Here is a 20856-nt window from a genome sequence, read left to right as displayed (position 1 = left end):
GTACAACAAATCCCGTTTGAATAGAGAAAGTAAAATTGCGTAATATACATAACGCGGTCTTTGCTTTAGACTACGCCCAACACATGTCCTAATTTTCTCCGCACCTCAAACATGTCTAAGTTCATAAATAGGATTGGATGAAATATTTACCTCATTCTTCATAAGAATTTTTAATTTTATGTTTATGGTGCGTTCTTCTTTAACCTTAAGACGCTCTTTTTAATATACTACTATATTAATGTCAAATATTTTTTATCTAAATTGTTTTAACTCCGCAGAAACGCACAGCAACTTCGAACTTTCATATCATAGAGCCGACCGCCTCCTGGCCGGTACTTAGTTGACGATACAAAAATATATATACTCCTGATATATGTAATCTATTTAATATTTAAGAATCTATAATATAAATTGATATATTTTTTGCTGATCAAAAATCCATTAATTATTTAAATTTACGTCTAATATATATATAACACTTTTTCTTGCATTGTAATTTAATCAAATGACCCATTTGATATAATCATATTGAATTATTTCTTGATAGTAAAAACATAATAAAGGGGAGTAATCAAATGTTGAACCCGCTTTTGATTGGTTCGTTTGGATCTTGAATCTCGAAACTCGAATTTTGAATCTCGAATTTCGAATCTCGTATTTGGAAACTCGAATCTCGAATGAGCCTTCTGGGCGTTCGTAATTCTTTTATATAAAGATTCGTGGTCAAAAGTATTAACTGCATTTAATATGTTTTCTTCCTTGAGGACGTGATCGGGAGTCCCGGGATCGATTCTCGGTCGCGGCGCCGCGTCAAACCTAAGACGTTAACATAAGTAGTGACTTTTCCTTCGAAAAGCGCTTGGTATTAGAAATGAAAATCACGGGTCTCTCTGATATGACTTTTAAAATGTAGGTCCCTTGTCACGGTAGGCGTTGGCGTAATAAAGAACCCTCACTGCTCAATGGCCCTGAGTGCCGAGGACAGGTTTAAATTTGAAGCCCTACACCGGCATACGGTGACATATCTATATGAGTGAAAAAATTCACGAATGGAACGTTAAACAATATACAATCAATAAATCTTTCATGTGGACAGACAAATTATTTGAGGTATAGATTGTTGGAGAACTGGGTCTCCAAAATCCACATAGATACATGTATTATCAATTAGAAAATCAAGCATCTTTTAATATCAATTTCAGAGTACTTGTGTGTACAAGCAGAATGTTTTTTTTTCAACAAAATGATATTGCAAATGAACAATGACAAGGTGAGTTAATGTACAAGTTCCATTTTTTATTGAAAAAGCAGCTGTCAATGATATAAAAGGTATCAAATTAGATATCCACCTAAAATCCAGACTTCTTCGTTATTAAACATCAACCATATTTAATGCTTTGATACAGGTTTCTGTACATGTCTCTTTACATTAAACAAGAAAACAAGCACTTAAAGTTCACAACAATGCTAAAATGCTAATCAAAATGTAGCAATATATGATAAATATCTATTTTTAAGGGCTACGCAGATATTATTTCATAACGATTTTATGAATCTTCCATTTTTTAAATCGAGCAACTTCATAACGTCATGAGTGATTTTGATCTCTATAGGTGCTCTCTCTCTCCCTCTCTTTCCATTTGTGTACTTGACATACTGTTTTGTTTAAATCATTCCATACTGCTCAACTCTTTCTGTTAGCTCTTGGACAAGATCGTTTCGACCAATCTTTCTCAGCACATTCATTAAGTACCTTAATTTATCTTTTTCTTTGTTAACACGGCCAATAAGTCGACCAACAAGGCTTTCTCCTTCACTTCCAGGCATCTTTTCTTCCTTTTTAAGATTTTTCACATCTTCTTCTGTAAAACTATCGATTATTTCATTCACCAGGCTCTCTATGCCTTTAGTTACACCAATCTCTTTTGTCTTTTGCTTGGCCTGTTTGTCTTGATGTTCTTTCTTCCTTTGTTCTTAAAAAAATAAATCATCCAAACAGAATAATTAATTGTCTCCTATCTATATGAGAAGGCAAAATGTTGTATAAACATATTTTTTTTATTTTGCAAATATAACTATTTCAAAACAATTATTCTTAAACATTTGTTTTCATACCTTTAGACAGTGGTACTTTTGATTTCATAGCATCTGTAAAAATGTAATATGTCTTAAACAATGAATGATAATAAAATACCAACGATGGCAAACGTTGATTTATCCAAAATATGAATTAAAATTTAATCTAGTTATCGAATAAAGTTGTATATATATATATATATATATATATATATATATATATATATATATATATATATATATATATATATATATTTATAGGAAAGAAAGCTAGAACATCTTTTTTAGTTTTTAGGAGGTAAATGTAATAAAAATGAAATAAAAAGAGGATATCTATATTGTGTGATTTGATATTGGCTTTATTCAACGAATTGGATAAAGCCAATATCAAATCACACAATTATAGATGTTCTATTTCTCTCATGCGACTTTCTTTTTAACAAAACTTTGAGACTTCCCCTGCTAAACTACATGAATGATTGCTAATTCAAATTGATGACGTATAACATGATGACGTAGCACCGTTGATGTTGACATGTCTCAAAAGAAAGTAGATTGTGTTCAAAATTTAGTAATTTTTGCTATCTGCGTCTTTGAAAACATTATGTGACAATTGCTGGAGCTTTACATCAAACAAACTTCTGACTGAAAGTTATAAGGACCATGAGATCGTGAAAGTTAACTCTTTGTACGATGACATTACAAAATTTGTTAGGCAAGGCTAGGGGCCTACATATAGATTCATTGTTGATCCATGGAAAGTTATATGTACATCTTTATTACTAGGTAGGAATACGTAGTATAATATAAGAAAGCATTATTGAAGATGTTGAAGGAATATCCTATAACAACAACTTAACTGCTAGGCTTTACTTTCTCCGAAATCGATTTAAAGGGGGAGTAACATCTGTCTTCTAGTCAATACAGGTTCCTTGATAAAGTAAGACACTTCTTTGACATATACGAATCTTTTTCTTGCTTTTAACGATATTATAGCTCTTCATCGTTCATTGTATTAGGGCAATGATTTTTACAAAGAAAAGTTTCAATAAAATAAAATCTTGAAGCGAGGGATCGTGTCAAAACCGGAAGTGCTATAGATAAAGCATCTACCCGTTGATATAGCACAAGTTTATCTAATGGGCTGTATCCCCAACACGTATGAGATAAATTTGTATATGAAGAACAGATAAAGAAACCTTTGTATCGTGTCTTCATTTCCATCCATGGCAACCTTCTCCAATGAAGAACCATCCCAGGTAAGTTACAATAAATATATCCCACCAGTTTCTTTTTCTCGCTGATTACAACTTCTACGGGAAGTTCAATGAAGCAACTGCTATTCTTCAAAAATGAAAACATCGCTTTCTTTGCTGGATAATGTCCTGCTATTTTTGCAGATCCCTTAACATCGACCTCTAATGAGCTTCCTTCAGAAATCTTGAAATCGGCAGATTCATCGCCATCTTCAAATTGAATCCATTTGCCATTTTCTCTCAGGATGTTTGCCCTTTCATTAAGGAAGTATCGCTGGGATTCTATACACTCAACGTGGACCTCTACTTCATCTCCGTCTTCTACCTCTTCCACGCCTTCCGTGTCTTCATAATAAGGGAATCTGTACAAAATCAGCGCTTTACACTTCGATTTAATCCCCAACAAGGTCAGAGTTTTCTCACGAACTAACTTGGATTTGTCAAAATTGCTGTCATTATCTGGTACTGGGATATCTTTGCAGACCATCACAACATACGTTCTGAAAAATATATTGATTTGTTTGATTATTTTGAAAGTTACAAAGGCTGTTTGAACGCTTTTTTTGTTGTTGTTATTTTTCATTTATTTTTATACATCTTAAAACCCTCAAATAAGATTCAATTTTATTACAAAATGTTCAAAATATATGCTGAAATAATTATGTTTTTATATTAAATTGAGCACAAGCCATTTTTAATATGTTTTACGTACATGGTCTTGAGTGAAATAGGAACTGATAGTTTTCCATTACTTTCGTCTTGGCAATTAAAACTTTCACTTGTCCATTTTCTCTTTTTTGTTGCACCATCCATGTGTGCCTCTACTTTAAAGTATGATGATTCTTCTGTTTTATTGTTGTCAATGAAATTAAACTTGCTCTCCACACCATTGACACTGGTCTCTAAATAGATACCATCCAAGATATCGATCATTCCGAACTCCTCTGGAGATTCCTCTTTATATCCCTCAATGCGATCTTTGTCCGTTTTCTGAACCTAAAAATAGTTTGCATTAAAACGGTTTTAACCAGTAAAGTTAGTCACGAAATAATCCATCACTTTATATTAAGGGAGTATGGAACTGACGATTTTGAATCCACCGCGCAACTCCAAGTGACGTAAATGAATTTTACGTTCGTGTATGTCGTTAAAATCTTTCGATGATTTTTTGATTAAATTTTACCGTAAAACGTATTGTATAGATATACTTGATATGAAATAATATAAATTGTGACTAAAATGTCATTAAAATCGAACCACAGCACAACTCAGTGTAATATTTACGACTTATTTGCTTATCGCCGTTTTCGGCAATGTCAACAAAGCGGATGTTTCGGAAAGCATGAAATGCGGAAAAAGCTTGGGTTTTCGTCTATCAAATCTATCTAGCGGTACAACAATGCTTCTTTGACCCAAAGAAGGCGATAATGAACTGTGTCATACTGAACTTACTCTGCCAACGATCACTCGAATGAAGGAATCACAATCGCATCACCATGATCACCCCACCCTACCATGCCCATAACTCTCGTCTGATCTGCCCAGGTTTGTCTCTAAATTCAACCTATTATTTTTTCATAGCAATTCTTTACAATATAAATATTCAAGCTGGGTTAAAGGGCACTGTGACTATTAATCCGAGATTCCTCCGACTCTAACCCTTGCTTTTACATTGTAACCTGCACAAGTCATAATGTAAAATCAGGGATTAGAGTCAGAGGAATCTTGGATTATATAACTATAATCACACAATTAATACAATTAATACAATTCCACAGTGGTGTATATACGTGTATCACTATCCCTTGATCTTCACATGACATAATCCAGTTGTACTCAATCATGTCCAAATATAGATATATCATTTGAGACACTGTTATCCATGTATTACCCAAACAATTAACCTGAGATGCAACATCATGCAAGGTGTTGAACACTCTATGGAATTTTTCCCATCAATTTACAGTTCAATATTTCGATCACTAGTCTACACTACAACAAAAGTAATGCACATATTTTTCACATCTAAAATTCTTCTGCATAAAACAGTAGTATTCATTAATTATTGCATTAAATTTTGTGCCTAAGCCGCTAAAATATGAAGCCTGCATTTTTATGTACACATACAGTAGGTTTATCTGTCATGTGATAGCTGAAATAGGTACATATTTACCACAGGGACTTAGGCAGTCTTAGCAAAATCGGGTATAGGAGTAGCATTAATGGGGGAGCTAAGACTGTCTCAATTTCCTGTGATATTTAATATACTATGGACTTGTGAGGACTGCTGACTTTTACACTCGATGGCTTACTTTTACACTATAAAAAATCTGACAATGTACAGAAGCTGTTTTGAAATAAAAATGTTTAGGTCAACATTTATTATTGTACAAAAATAATCGGCAGAAATTAAAGCACATAGAGAATCCGACAACCATTCTACCCTCAAATACCACCATTCACATGTTAGTGCCCCAAACACTATCTATAACCACTACTGCACTAGTAATGTTTCCATATCTTTTATCAATTCTATACATCAGTACATGACATAGGGCCAAAATAAAATTATAGTTTGTTTGGAATTGCCTCCCGCCTCATTGAAATGCCCCCTCCTGAAAAAATTTTACTGACCAAAAGTAGAAAGATTTTTGTTTTTATTTAATCAATTTTTTTTGCCCGTTACATGTATCACATACACCATACAAAACACTGAAATATAGTGTCAGATATACATGATATATGTAAAAATAGGTATTTTTTGTTGATGGTAGATATATTTTTTTTTAAAGTCAGAAAATGTATTTATTGTTTACTGAGATTTTTATCAAAAAATTAAAATTTATCTTCAATAAAAAAAAAAAATTACCTCCCTCCCACCTGTGTCTGAAACCCTTGAGGCAGCAATTCCAAACAAACAATTTTTTAAGGACGACCTAGGTTTAAATGTCAAAGTCAACCATCAAATGTAAAAGTCAATACTTTTCGCAAAGGTCCATAATTATGCAGACAATACTCGAATTTGGAAATAGTCATGCTATTATTCATTAGACTAGTTAATATAGCTCAAAATGTTTTGCACATAAACAATTATTTAGTATTTAATGAAATATTAATGCAGATTAAAGAATGCCCAATATTCCAACAAGATGTGTTTGTGAAAAAAAAACCATGCGCCCGGTGGCAACAAAGGTAAAAAAATATTTTTAGCATATAGGTCACAGTCAAGATCACAAGGTCATGACCTTGGTATCATTTGAAAGAGCTTCATTAGTGGAGTATGCATACCAAATATGAAGTCTCTTTCTCTCATGGTTCAAAAGTTATGGCAAAGGTTAAAGTTGACAACAGACAGACAGACAAACAAACAGACAGGACAAAAACAAAATATGCCTCATATCTATCAATCCAAGCACATAAAAATTTCATGTACATGTAAAAATAAACATGACAAATCAATGAATGCTCCTCAGATGTACAAACATGTATATGTTTTGAATATAGGTATTCCTGTTATTGTGGACACATGAAGTCAAGATAAAGGAGAATATAGAACATTTTATATCTGCTAAATGGAGACTTGAGAAGACTTGGAACTACATGTATAGGGATGGAGCTGACAGATGCTCTAAAGGCCAGTCTATAATATGGTGTACCACTGCAGCCCTCTCATGCGGTGTCCTAACTTATGGATCATCCGCTATCATTAAGGTAAAATGTTATGTTTATTTATTTTATATTTGTCAATGTGTTAGTCTGTACAGGGTGTTGTCAATTAAGTAAAAAAATGTTTCTGTTTTTCCAACCAACTCCAGTTTATAGGTAATCTTTCATTAAAAATATGAATATTCATTTTTTCATAATATTACCATTTACCAAGCATAACAATTTCCATAATTAAAAATACTATTTTTTGACATCAATTTTTTATTTCTTACAGTGAGCCAGAACATCATATCAGCAATGAGCGGGTAGCCCATTTGAACCAATATTTTGTTCCATAAAGGACAATCACGAAACAGGCAGACAAAACTACAGGTTTGAAAATGAATGGAAGAAAATCACTGGACACAGTATAATTTCCTATCCCAGTATTGCTGAAACTGTGGCATTGTCAACAAACTCCATGTGGAATTATGGATAAAAGATTTGAATGAAAAACTATTTGTGCATTATTCTAAAGGAATTATGGATTCTATTTCAGAAGACTTTTTTCAGTTGAAGTTGGATACAAAAAGAGACATTTATCCTCAGTCTATATGAAATGTCAATGGCATCAATCATGTCTTTTAAATGACGAAGTTTTCCACATACTTTATGTGCAAAATACAATTTATAATTTTAAGAATTGTAAAAAAAAAAAAATAAAATTTAAAATGATAATTAAAAATAGAAAAAACATTTAAAATAAATAGTTTGAAAAACTCGTCAAATCATATATTTTTTTCCATTAAAGAAAAGTTGAATTCACACTTTTCAAAAGTTATGTCCCTTGGCTGCCATCTTTGAGGAAAAACCCAAAGAATCCTCACAGTACCCTTTATAGTTTTCTGATTTGTAAATTTGTCATCTGAATGGAAAAAAGATGTGCATCTTCTATAATCCATTGCCCCAAGATCGGCCAACACATATCAAAAGAAAAAATTAAAACACAGATGATTTATCCTACCATGCCCAAAATATTCTGTAGCATAAAGAGGAGAAATGTCATTTCTTTCCCATCTGACTTTTGGTTGACCCATCAAAGGGACATAACTATTGCAAAGTGTGGATTGGATTATATAGTCCTTATATTCTCTATTTAGAAAAACAGTCAACAAAATAGTAATACATTTAGAAATAAGCTCCTTAAATTAATGTTTGTAATCTCTGAGTGAACATATATTACTTTAAACAATATCAATATTTAAATGACTTTTTTTCTGATTTTTGGCATCAAAACATATCAACGGTCATTTCCCAGAGGGGACTGCTATATATCCTATAGGAAATGTTAATTGAAAGTCTGGTTGGCCCCCCCCATTTTTAGACTTTCAGTGATGTACCGAAAGTGTAGTAATAGAATTGGTACTGAAGTAGTTGTCACTGAAAAAAAATTTACCCCCTCCCCCCTCATGAAATAGGATTTTAGAGTTTGGGCAACTTTACCTTTTTTTTTTTTTTTTTTTGTTTGTCAACTTTTTCAGATAAGTAAAAATTTTTTTTCTCTGGCTGGCCCCCCTACTTTCAAAAACAATGCTACACCACTGGGCTATATACAAGAAGGTGTCGTTTTTTTTTAATTAAATCTTATGAAGGAACTAAAATTTAATTCATTGTTTTATACCCAACCCAAAAAGGATTTTCAAATTCTTTAAGAAAATCCATTCTACTCTTCAGAAATGCTGCAAATCCATTCAATTTTAATGCTTCAGTAGTTTTTTAAATGTGTTAATTTTTTTATACGGACTGGTACCTTTTCAAAGAAAAAAGGACGTATATAGAACAAAGATATTTTCCACAATCTTATATTTTTCCATACATGTGTGTGTGAATTTTTGCCTGAGAGACTGAGAGTGTGTAAGGGGAGGGGGGGGGGGGGGTTAAAGGGACACAACCCTGGAACCCCCCTTTCAAAACCTGCCTGTTTATTGTGACAAAATGAAACAGCCGCAACTTGCAAAAAACATCACGTCGCAATGTAAAAAAAACAAGATTTGCTAAACAAAATACTATATTCTTTTGATTTGTTTTGCATAGTACCGGGTACATATCAACCGGTATTGACTGTTTTCGGGTGACATTCAGATTATGTTAGCCTCCGTGGGATGAAAATATTGTCCTTTGCTCCACGTTGGACAATATTTCAACCTCATTTGGAGACTAATCATAAAAATAAAGTTGCCCTCAACGGTCAACATCATTCAATATTTGTTTTAATTAATATATTTTAGTGAAACTCAATCAAAGAACTTGTTTTGGTAATTTGTTGTTCCAGCTTTATAATATAAATATTTAATAAAATATTGTTTTTACTCTAGTCTTCTCTTTATTATACATGTGTAGCAAAATACATTTTAGTGTATTGTGGTGGTGTAACTTTTCCCCCCATCTTAACAGGGTGCCCTAGCTGCAGATCTGTAGCGTTATGGTTTTATATATTTGTCTTTGACTGTTATGGTCCAAGACAAATATATAAAACCATAACACTACAGATGTGCGGTGATAACCATATCAGTTATTGATTCATATATATGTATATATATCATCTTTAGGCTTATATGCTACTGGACATAAAAAAATATCCAAAACAAGACTCAGATTAATAATTAATCAAAATTGTACGTGGAAATACAATCTTTAATCTTATTCAGTGCATGAGGCAGTGTAATCCGAGATTCCTCTGACTGTAACCCCCGCTTTTATATTATGACTTGTGCGGACAAGTCATGATAAAAAGCGGGGAAAAAAGGAATCTCGGATTAGAGGCAGTGCCAATGCAATGTACACTGCATGTAGGCATTCCGTGATTTCCATCTTCGCCTGATAACTTTATTTCATCAATTTCACTGAAACGTTAGAAACAATCGAACTTTACTTTCTTTTTTTTTTTTTTTAAATAATAATTATTCACGGACAATTGAAAATACCTCCTTTAATCAGCTAATTTGAGTTAACATCGTATCTATTTTGAGTTTGAGTTGCAAACTGGAAATAACTTATACACTATAATGTACAAAACTAAATCGTGAAATCGGAAGATTTCCGGATTGCTTGGCAAAACTCGAGCGAAATCCATTTTCCACCGTGTTACGAAAGAAATAAAGCAACGATGGAAATTTTTTAGTGTTGATTGATAAAAATCAAGTTAATAAAAAACTAAAAACAAACATTTTATGATTGCAAGCTCATAACTGTACCATTTCATAACAGCTAGGAGCAGAGGAAATTCGGGTTGAGGAAATTCGGAAGGAGATTACTCTAAAATTGAACACTAACTTTATAATTTTTTATTAGCAATTTGTAAAACAAGCAAATTGCTTTAATTGTTGCATAAAAAATTAAACTTTTAATTATTCCTCATTTGCTTAAAATTACATTGTACATATATATTAACCCATTTCCCCAATAAATCGATATTATATAAATAAGTTAGAATAATTTGTCTTTCTAGATTTTTTCCTTGTACTTTTTTCTTTTAGAAATTAAATTCCATTCCAGTTGATGACAATAGTTTATAAAATAATTATTTTTCCGATGTTTTTATGGGAATTCTGTATTTTTAAAAATTGATTATAAAAATATCATTTTTTCATACAGAGTTACTCCCCTTATTTTGACGTGTTCTATTTTTAGATTCACGCACTAGAACATTTTCTAATGCATTTTAGTAAACTAAAGAGATGTTCTTCTTTCAATCGGTGTATCTATTTTAGAGTTTTAATTACTCTGAAATTAGGACCCGAAAGTCCCATACTCCCTTAAAAAGTTAAACTGGTAAAGAAACAAAATGAGAAAAACTCCATTAAATCATCTCCAAAAATTATTAGATAATATCCTTAAGCAATCTTAATCAGTATCCTACCGCATATGTAAGATTGAGGTTTTCCTGAATGTCCTTTTTGCTAACAGTAACACTACATGATGCATCACCTGGCACATCGACGGTTACTTCCCCGTTTTTTAACTCGGACTGTTTAATGGTCTTCTTGATCACTGGAAAATCGTATAAAAGAAGAAGAAAGTCTCCTTTGGTCAAAGAAAGACCAATAGTAGTTCCCTAAGAAAAAAAGTCATAATTTTGAAAAAATACGAAAGTCAGCGAGAGTTTAAGAAAGAGGAATGTAGTGTATCAAACAAGGAATCAGAATGAAAATTGTTGACTTAATAACGGTAGTAAATATGACGTTTATAACTTACGTCAACTATAATATTTTTCACAGGTACTCTGGATTTCTTTCCGTTTTCTATTATTTGTCCTTTGATTTGTGAACAAACCAGAGGACGTTTGTGATCTATTTTAACTTTAAGTTGGGCATGAATGTTGTTCATTTTATAGACTCCGACAACTTCCGTCGGCAGAATACTGGTGTCTTTTGTAGCTTCTTCAATATCTCTAATGGACGCTTTTGTGACACTGATTTCAGAATCTGGGTCAAAATCAGAACCTGTCTCCATCACAGAAACATCTTCTCCCAGGAACTGCTCGCCTGGAGGTAGACTGAAACAAGAAGAAGGTATGATCTATCAGTTTTTTAATAAGAAAAATTGCAGATAGCAGACGGTGACAACCTCTCTATTGTCGCCCGCGTAGCGCAGTGGTTAGAGCGTCTGCTCTAGAGCCGCGAAGTAAGGAGTCCCACTGTGAGACCTGGGCACCAGTCTTTCGGATGAGACCGTATAAACCGAGGACCCGTGTTGCCGGATAGGTGCTGGAACGAAAAAGATCCCTCCCTGCTCAAAGGCCATAAGTGCCGAGTATAGGACAAAATTTACAGCTCTACAACCGGCAAGTGATGGCGTCTCCGTACGACGGGCGTTCAAAAATTAATGCCATCGATGTTAAAAAAAATAACGTAAGCGATTAATTTTGTTCTTAATTCTTTTTTAATGGTTCCCTTCAAAATACTCTCCTTTGACAGATACACAAAACTTCAGCCGTTTTATCAAGCTTTGAATGCATTCATATAAAGTTTTAGGGGAATGGTATTCATGACCTGATAAATGGCAGAAACATAAGCATTCCTTGAAGCATATCTTCTTCCTGAGAAGTGCTTTTTCAATTTTAGGAAAAGAAAAAGCGTTGTCCTGAAGAAGTCGAATGTTGTGGATTCCGGACTTTGGTCTTTTCTTTTTTTAGTGTTTTAGTGTTTTGTAGCCTTCTTTAGCACATAATTTTTATATACCTGTCCGGTGATTGATCGGCCTTTTGGAATAGTAACCTGAACTACAGGACCTTCACTATTAAAGAAAATTGCATACAACACTTTCTAGTACTTTGATATCGTTTTGCAATAACAGGGCGTTTTGCTTTTCAGTCCACCACATCTTGTTATCACTTTTCCTCTGAGGTCAAAATAATATATCCATGTTTCATCACCTGTAACTATTTCCGAAAAAAAGTCGTGCATCATAGTTTTTGTAGATGTAGTAATTTTCTAGACATTTCAACACACAATCGTTTTTGTTTTTATGTTAAAAGATGGGGTATCCTGTCCATCGTGCACTGACCTTCAAGAGGCCAAGGTGTTTCTTTAAAATTGTGAAAACTGACCCCGATGAAATACCAACTTAATTTGCTATCTCTTTAATGGTTAATCGACTACTATGAGAATGATTTTTTGATAATTTTGCATCAGTTTAAGCAGTTCGAGGTGATCCAGGACGTTGCTTTTCATTAAGGTCTGTTTGTGCGTGTTTAAATTTGCTCACCCACCTCTCAATGACATACACTTGTTACCATACACATCACATAATTCTTTGTAAATGTCTTTTGAGTCTTTAATGTAGCCTCTAATTTCAGCCTTATTGAAAGATGACTTTCCAGTCATATTTTCATACAGTGTCTCGAGTATGAGTTATATATCAGCTTCTCAAGGGAGTATTCGATGATGAAACGTGGTCAGATACACGGCTATAAATAAATTATACACCAAATCATGCATGAAAAAAATCTGAATATCATCTGAACCCTGAATGTTATGGAATCTAATTGGTGACATTATTTATTGAACGCCACTCGTATGAGTGAAAAATTCTCAAGAGAAACGTTAAACAATATACAATCAATGCATCAGAATCAATGAACAATACAATTCTGTAAGGAAGACATACATAACGGACCCCCAGAAATTGTAGAAATGGGATGAGGTGCATAGGAGCATCCCTTGCTGGTTGGTTACACCCATCATGATCCCTAAGTATTGATCAGGTAATTTTGAGACCCCATTCATTTTTTATTTTATCTTCTTCTTTGAATATTGAACCTAACTTTTACAAAGTACTATTTTACACCAACTTCAGAAGCAATTTTGGAAGTTTTTGTAATAGCACATCAAACGTATTTTTTTCTAAATTTATTTTTATTTTATGGAATACGTGTATGACTTTAACTGTTAAAATTTATCAAAACACTGATGTAAATCAAGAGTAAATTAACACAAATTTACCACTTCTCTCCGAATTCGCTGGCCTTACTTATACCATCACAGGCCACTTCAATATCCTTCAGCACAGAGTTCAGCTCCTCCTTTGATCTTTAAAAAGTAAAAAAAAAAAGATATTGAAACAATACTGATGTTTTCATATTTATTGTTATTCCATTATTTATACTCTGAATTGACGACGGATTTTTCCGTTATTTCCCGATCATGACATGGAGCACACGGCAGGTGTGACTGGTCAGCAGGGGGTGCTCACTCCTCCATGGCACCTGATCCCACCTCTGATGCTTGCTCTGCTCTTATTTTGTATTGTTTTATGGACTTTGATATTGAATAATGTTCGTTATCTCCATATCCTTCGCATTAATTTTGAAGCAGAAAAACATATACCTGTGTCTCTATCAGAGATGGGATCAGGTGCAATGGAGTGATAAGCACACTCTCTTGATTGGACAAATCAGTCGTGGGCTCCTCGTCATGATCGGGCATGCCAAAATCCATTAGCCATCAAGTGTGAAAATAACGGCCTATCGACGTTTATGAAAAACGTCAATCAATATGACAAGACCTAATCGATATATTGTTTTTATTTAAGCGATGAATCATTATTTTTTGAAAGATATAGTATCATAACTACAATGGTGTGTGCAAACAAACTGAATAACGCGCGCATTGCACATATATTAGATTTACATTTTTAACTCAATGCCTTCACTGCAAATGTGATTTATATCTCAAAATCACTGAACTATCGTTCGAGTAATTAAGGTTCAGTTAATGTAAGAGCCAATGCAACAGCTTCTTTTCAAAGCAAGCTTTAACCTTTCGACGCCCTGTCCATGTTATGGTATTTTGAATGCCGTAAATTTCCACACACTTTATAAGCAAAATGCATGTAATATAAAGATGTCGTTTTAACGACAATACTTTTCACAAGATTTTTTTACTTTTGTATAATTGTTACTTCTTCTTATCATTTGTCGCCCGTGAAGCGCAGTGCTCTAGAAAATCAGAGTAAGGGGTAAATCTTTACGCCACACGTTCCAATAGGTCTGAGTGACGTTTTTTTTTTCAAACTGACTTAATTTATTATTTAGTAGAAAAAAGAATGCTAACCTTCCTTGAAAGTCCCCCATTTTCTTCGTGCACTCTTTGATGAGGGTACATTTTGGAGGTATAACGACTTGAAAATCACTTGGAACCCCATCTGCTGGACTAATTAAAACAGAAAAAGTATATAAAAAATGTTTTTGTTTTCCGATTTTGTTTTTATGTGAGATGAAATACAATTATTCAACTTAGATTTAAAACTCAGTGGTAGATGCTTCAAAGTACCAATAACTTTGCAGCCAATTCAATGAATTGAATTTTTTATAGCAGGATACTGGAAAATATTTTTACCAAAGGCAGCATATAATCCTTTTGCCCTCCAGTAGGATGTGTTTTATCTGTTTGAAAAACTCCAAGTAACTCTGTTCCTGATTTTTCCTAGAGAATACATGTTGGTAAGTAAAATCAAATTAAATTTAAATAAAAACGATAATTAAACTTTTAAAATACCTAATGATTTATTGATCAAATTTAGAAAATAAATATGTTACTTTAATTTCCTTCTCATAAGTTTTTTTTTCTGAGTTACATTAAGAGATGTTATTTAAAAGTTTTTCTTCAAAATCAATTTAAGAATCCTCAACTTTTTTGTAAAATATACCATTCTGTATCTGTTGAAAAATTTATGAGCTCCTTCAACAAGGCTGATGAGCGTTGAAGGAAAAGAAATTGCTTTAAAATGCAGTTCAAAAATGGTTTGAAGGATTCTTTTGATCTGCAATCAAAATAAAGTACTAATAAATGAATATTGACATATCAGATATAATGGTTTGCACACTGTATATAACTTAATGTTTAATAGATCGGCACAATATACGGTAAACGCATCTAAAAGAAAGACCATAATAAGAAAATATATAAGTATTTAATTCAAATAATTTATTTCAATTGTTTTTTTTTTTTTTACTTTTTGTCTGTTGTAGAGACAATTTTTATTCATATGTAATATTTTGAAAACATACCTTGATTTTGTTTCTCTCAATTCCTTTAAAACTGGAGATAATGTTGCACACACATTCTTCGAAAAGGTAACACACTTTTTAAAAAGGTCGATTCTTACACTGAAACAATTATTTTTGAAACTCATAGAGATAAATGAAATAAAGGTGAGTCAATGCCACTCAGAGTATTTTATTGTTTTATAACCACTCTTAATAATGTAAATAAAAAATAATAACAAAGATTGTAGATAATATATAAGATGATGTGTGAAAGGGGCGAAACCTAATGCCGCGATGTACAGTTTGAAAAAAATATGGCCTCGGCATGTAGTAGATTTTACATTTTATAAATCCATGTTTACTGTTAACTAGATCCTATTTTTCTGTGATCATACATACGTTTTAATTACGGATGGCTGAACCCCCTCAATATTGGCGGAATCGGATAAGTCCGTCGGATCTTCTGGTGTCATAAATCCCAAAATGTCGTCTATGATGGATGGGATTTTTGTAATATTGATAACTGTTTCCCATCTTCCATCGGGGAAACTGTAATGTAAATATGAAGCTAAAGCTCAATCTGCATGAAGACCACTCGTAATCTTGGCAAACATTCGGAAATCAATGTACTTGTTGCTTTTTTGTTTTTCTTTTCTTGTTTTTGATATTTTTAGTGTTTTATGCTCATTTCTTTAAATTTTATTAATCGTGTCTGATTCAATTCGAAATTTTGTACAAGATATTTCTTAAACTGTAAGGCAAGTTTTATTTTGAAATATTTAAGGTGGCTGGGGTCAATAAATTAACCATCAGACAGAAACATTTTATACTGTCAGCTATCATTTGGCAAAGAAAGAGTCATAGATTTACGTTTTAAAATTTGATAATTTTTGTTTACCATTATTTCTTCTAAAGGAGATCAATATAGTCAAAAAATGGCTACAACCTACCTGACCTCTTTAATAAATTGCTGCTTTTTATTTAAAGTTAAAAAATGTACTTGTATTTAATTCTGTATCTTATTTCTTAATTCTCCTTTTTTTTGGAAGAATTTATAGTCTCTAAAGCTTCTAAAAATAGTTTTAAGCTTATATTACTTGATTCATATTTTCTGTCTTTTTTCCTCTGTTTCCTAAATACCAAGTATTTAAGATTTAAATGGTAATTTTCTTACTTTCTTGCAATTTTAACGAAAAGCTTGTTAACCATGTCAGAAGCAGCCTCAGTTATGTCCATCACTTTGGGAAGTATATCCTTGCTTTGTCTGAAAAATGAATTAGAAGAAGAAGTTTTTTTTTTTTTTTAAAGTATCAAGTAGAATTTAATGATTTCGGTTTCTATACCACTTTTTCAGAATTGAATAATCATATACATGTATCATATCAATATCAGATTTCATTCTGTTATTGCTTTTTCCATCTGTATCTTTAAAATTTTAATCATAAAAAATATTTTTGTACCCAAAAACACAACAGTATAACACCTTCAATATTTCGCTAGTCTTGGGTGCTTCAAAAGGATTTGTCATCTATGTGGCAGCTTTGTGGAATACTGTTAAGTACTGAATAATTCATTTTAGCACCTTGTAGGACAGTTACGTCCGTTAATAGTTCCGTACATTCATCAGAACACATAGATATATGATACTAGTATACCAATCTTAAAGTCAAAATCCTCAAAACATACATAGAAATTACAGTTGTTGAAAAAGCAAAATAGCACTGAATTCTGAATATTTACCGGAACCGGACAATCTTTTCATCTTCTGTAGATTGTAGGATCTCGAGCAGAAACTGAAGACTTTGCAAGGATTTCTCGATCAGTTCTTTTCCTTTGGTCCACGCATTTGCAGTTTCTCTGAAATATCAACCCTGCTTATGTAATTATATCAATAAAACAAATGTATATACATTACTGTATATTACCTGAATATTACCTAAGTTGATTGTGTAAAAACTATCATTGTCTTTTTTAAACATTTTTAAGGATGAAAAAATTGATTGAACTGAATAAAAAAGTTTGTCACAACTTGAAAAAAATCAAAATGATATTTCATTGGAAAACCCCTCCACAAAAAGTAATGATATCCCCATCCCCGTTAACGGTTTCGATCTAAAGTGTTTCCGCATTGTTGGAAAAGTTTCCAAAATCACCCGATGGTGTTTCTATGAACACCAAATTGTCGTGCAACAACTTTCCTGGCCATTGCAGCCTATAACATCATTTAGTCTTGCCATGCACAACAACAGATTCTTATGATGCCAAAGTACAAATCCAGTCTTTAAAAAAGTCTTGCATTCTTTGAAACAAAAAAAAAATGACTATGCGAGAGGTGCTTTCCCACCATGAAAATTGTATTGAAAAGAGTCAAGTTGAAAATATATTTTGTTTATTTCTAGCACTAAAGTTTAAATCGGTTATGAATTGAAGCAACATGCTTTGAGTTTTTGCTAATTTTACCGATATAAAGTTTTTTTCCATTATTTTATGTTAAAATCGCATAAAATCACCATCCTATCGTGTTATGAAGTGAATGCATATGTCACTTAATTAAATGATATTGGCCAAGCTGAAATAAAAGGAAATGTAATACATGTAATAGAAAATTCAATGCTTTTAACTTTATTTTTTGAGAGTAATTCCCACTAGTGACATTATTCTTTTACATATATTTCTGTGAGTGCTTTGCAATATATTAAAATATCTTCCTTATTCGTTAATAAATGTATCTATTTTACCATTGAGTATCCTTTATGATTTGGAATGGGAATGAACATTTCCCAATTAAAGATTATGCGAGCACCTTGCACTGCTATAAGAAAAAAGAAAGATTTCAGACAGATATGTTTATGATTAAAATGTTAATTACGTTACTGTGACACTTTATGATATTGTCTTACAGATTTATTCCACATGCATCCTTCTGCAGTTGTACTACACTTTTCTGTATCTCTTCAACCCCATTCTTTAAAACTTCTTCGTGTAAGTCCCTAAACAATAAAGCAAAGAAAATTCCTTGTTCATTTCAGGAAAAGATGTTTAATTTTCCAATCTTTTTAGGGAGTAGATTTTAATAAAATCTTAGAGTGTCTGTAAATTAAACAAATCAAATATAGCGATATAATTGATCTAACTATATATACTAAAAATGAAGCATGAAGGCAGAGCTCTACTATTGTTAATGTTAACGTTTCACCGATTGTGTTCAATTTATTAAACTCTGCACACGTCAATAAGCACGGACTGACAATAAGGCAATACTATATTGAGTTGGTTTTGCTTTCTCACAATTTTGCCATGAATTTTCTGAATTACAATTTTGGTATTTTTCGTTTATACTCAACAAAAATTCTAATTTACTTAAATGTTAAGCATAAAATTCCTGTGTCAAAGTGCAAGTATGTGTCAAACAAACGCAACCCTAAATACGTTGTCTCAATAATTTCAAGATAATTTCCGTGTGAAATGCTAAAGCAACATATACAAGATGCCTTTGCGAAACACTAATTATCCTGCATGGCAGCTTATAAAAAAAAGTTGAAGTTTCTCAAATGCAAGTCTGACTCCAAGCTCAAGGTCTTCTCACAAGGAATAAACATATGAAATATGAAAGTCCTGCCCTAGAACTATCTTTTCAAAAGTTACGGCCAAGGTTAAAGTTTTTAGTTCAAATTTATGTTGAGGACCAAAAGGTTTCTTCTTTCTTCAGAAAACAAATAAAAATCTCAACTGCTTGAAAAGTTTTCCTTTAGAAATTGAATTAAAGAAAGCGTATAATGTATAGCATATACGTACATATTTAACTGGTCTCCATTCCGATATCTGCTAATCAAAGTCGTCAACTTTTGTACCATTGACTTATCTATTTGTTGAAAAAGGAAAGCATTGTTAAATGCATATGTTTCTTCAAAGTAACATTTACACCGTAAACTTTAAATGCATAAAAACCTTTCGTGGGGGCATAAAATTCAAACATTTACAAGCCGAACAGAAACAATAGTTTAATTCATTTATTTATTGTATTTGTACAACAGACATCGATGAATACCCCTATTTAAAAACAATTTCAAATAATAACGCTTAAAATAGCTATCCCTAAAAGGTGTCTCCCAACATATTCACTTCTCCGGAGAACCTTTAATAAAACAGAGGTAGCTTACTGTTACATAAATTCATGTTACAGGAATTTCAACAACCTTGTTTAAAGTCAGCATTTCAAATATTTTATGGTTATTACAATGACCTCATCAGCAAATATAACCTATCACTGGTCATACTTTGGCTGACCTGTTACATACCACTTGTTAGCCCTACTTTTTAAACTGATTTTGACTACGACATGTTCCGTGTACATGATCAACATGTAGGGCTCGTGTCGGGTCTGACCGATCAATAAGGGGCTCTTTCAAGGCACCTGATTTCAATTCTAGATGTTCGAGGGGTCCCAGAGTTGGTCACAGTATTATTTTAAGGAGTTTCTATGAGATAAAATTTTTTGTTATATTCACCCTTTTTCACTAATCATATTGTTCAGTACATGTATCTGCAATGGTAATTTTGTTCAAGATTTTTGCAATAACATATAACTTTGTACGAAAGATAATCTAATATATAGAAAAAAATCAATATTTCGTTTGAACAGACCGGTTTTTCTTATCTTTACACGTATGTTCTCTTTTAGTTCGAAAAACAAAATTTATGTCAATAACGAACGATTATATTGATTTTTAACGCTTAAACGTCTTAGTTACTTTAGAATGCTCACTGCTTATTGAGATTTATAACAAAGAAGTATGGATTATCTTTCTTGTATTTAGGTATTTATCTACAAATACTGAAAAAGGACGTCATTGATTTTTTTGTACTAAATAATTCTTTCTAAGAGAATTTGATATAATCAAAGATGGCTAGGACAATTTTAATGAAACTTAACATAAAAAACAAACATGAACTTAATGGTGCATTTAATTTGAATTTCAAATTCGCCAAAGACAACTCTTGACATGCAAATACAAAATATTCAGAAACATATATTTTCAATTTTATTCTTCTTGAGAATTGCATTATTCTTCTAATAGATATTTTAGCGATTTTACGAATTAAAGGGTTAAAAATTCTCACGAAGGCTTACCCATCTATAACTCTTTTTACTGCTCTCCGTTGAAAGGAACTACAAAAAGTATTTTAAACTCTGATTATCAACGTCATTAAATTCTTATAATTCATGTATCTTTTAGATATTCAGATTTATATTTTGAAGGATTAATTGTCGAAAAAGTTTGACAATTTATGAATTCAAAATCAATATCCTAGATAAACAAAATATGAATT

At 32.2% G+C, this 20856-nt stretch overlaps 1 protein-coding gene across 1 annotated transcript; it reads right to left on the bottom strand.

The window, feature by feature from the left end:
- Window positions 1-1411: 1411 nt before the first annotated feature.
- Window positions 1412-19385, bottom strand: LOC134236623 (uncharacterized). The gene is made up of 16 exons (XM_062718796.1): window positions 19321-19385; window positions 18426-18515; window positions 17266-17382; window positions 16700-16789; window positions 15925-16074; window positions 15547-15645; window positions 15186-15299; window positions 14876-14962; window positions 14591-14689; window positions 13481-13567; window positions 11232-11532; window positions 10897-11091; window positions 4045-4328; window positions 3276-3832; window positions 2116-2148; window positions 1412-1973 (listed from the first exon to the last, which is right to left on the bottom strand). Exons 1-16 carry the CDS (start codon window positions 19377-19379, stop codon window positions 1666-1668), a joined length of 2670 nt encoding a protein of 889 aa, XP_062574780.1. The 5' UTR covers window positions 19380-19385; the 3' UTR covers window positions 1412-1665.
- Between the last annotated feature and the right edge of the window lie 1471 nt (window positions 19386-20856).

Source organism: Saccostrea cucullata, unplaced genomic scaffold (genome assembly GCF_032062105.1).
Source record: "Saccostrea cucullata isolate Sc308-1 unplaced genomic scaffold, CSIRO_AGI_Scuc_v1 ctg1450, whole genome shotgun sequence".
In the NCBI taxonomy this organism is placed as follows: domain Eukaryota; kingdom Metazoa; phylum Mollusca; class Bivalvia; order Ostreida; family Ostreidae; genus Saccostrea; species Saccostrea cuccullata.
Note: the sequence above shows the minus strand (reverse complement) of the source record. Positions and strands in the feature narration are given on the sequence as shown.

What these genes read in the sequence shown, in the direction of transcription:
- LOC134236623 (XM_062718796.1), bottom strand. Translation starts at nt 19,379, where the DNA reads ATGGTACAAAAGTTGACGACTTTGATTAGCAGATATCGGAATGGAGAC. An exon ending in AGCGAATTCGGAGAGAAGTG is followed by an intron (nt 11,533 to 13,480) that starts GTAAATTTGTGT and finishes TTCTTGTTTCAG; the next exon opens with TCTACCTCCAGGCGAGCAGT. An exon ending in ACCTCAATCTTACATATGCG is followed by an intron (nt 4,329 to 10,896) that starts GTAGGATACTGA and finishes AACTATTTTTAG; the next exon opens with GTTCAGAAAACGGACAAAGA.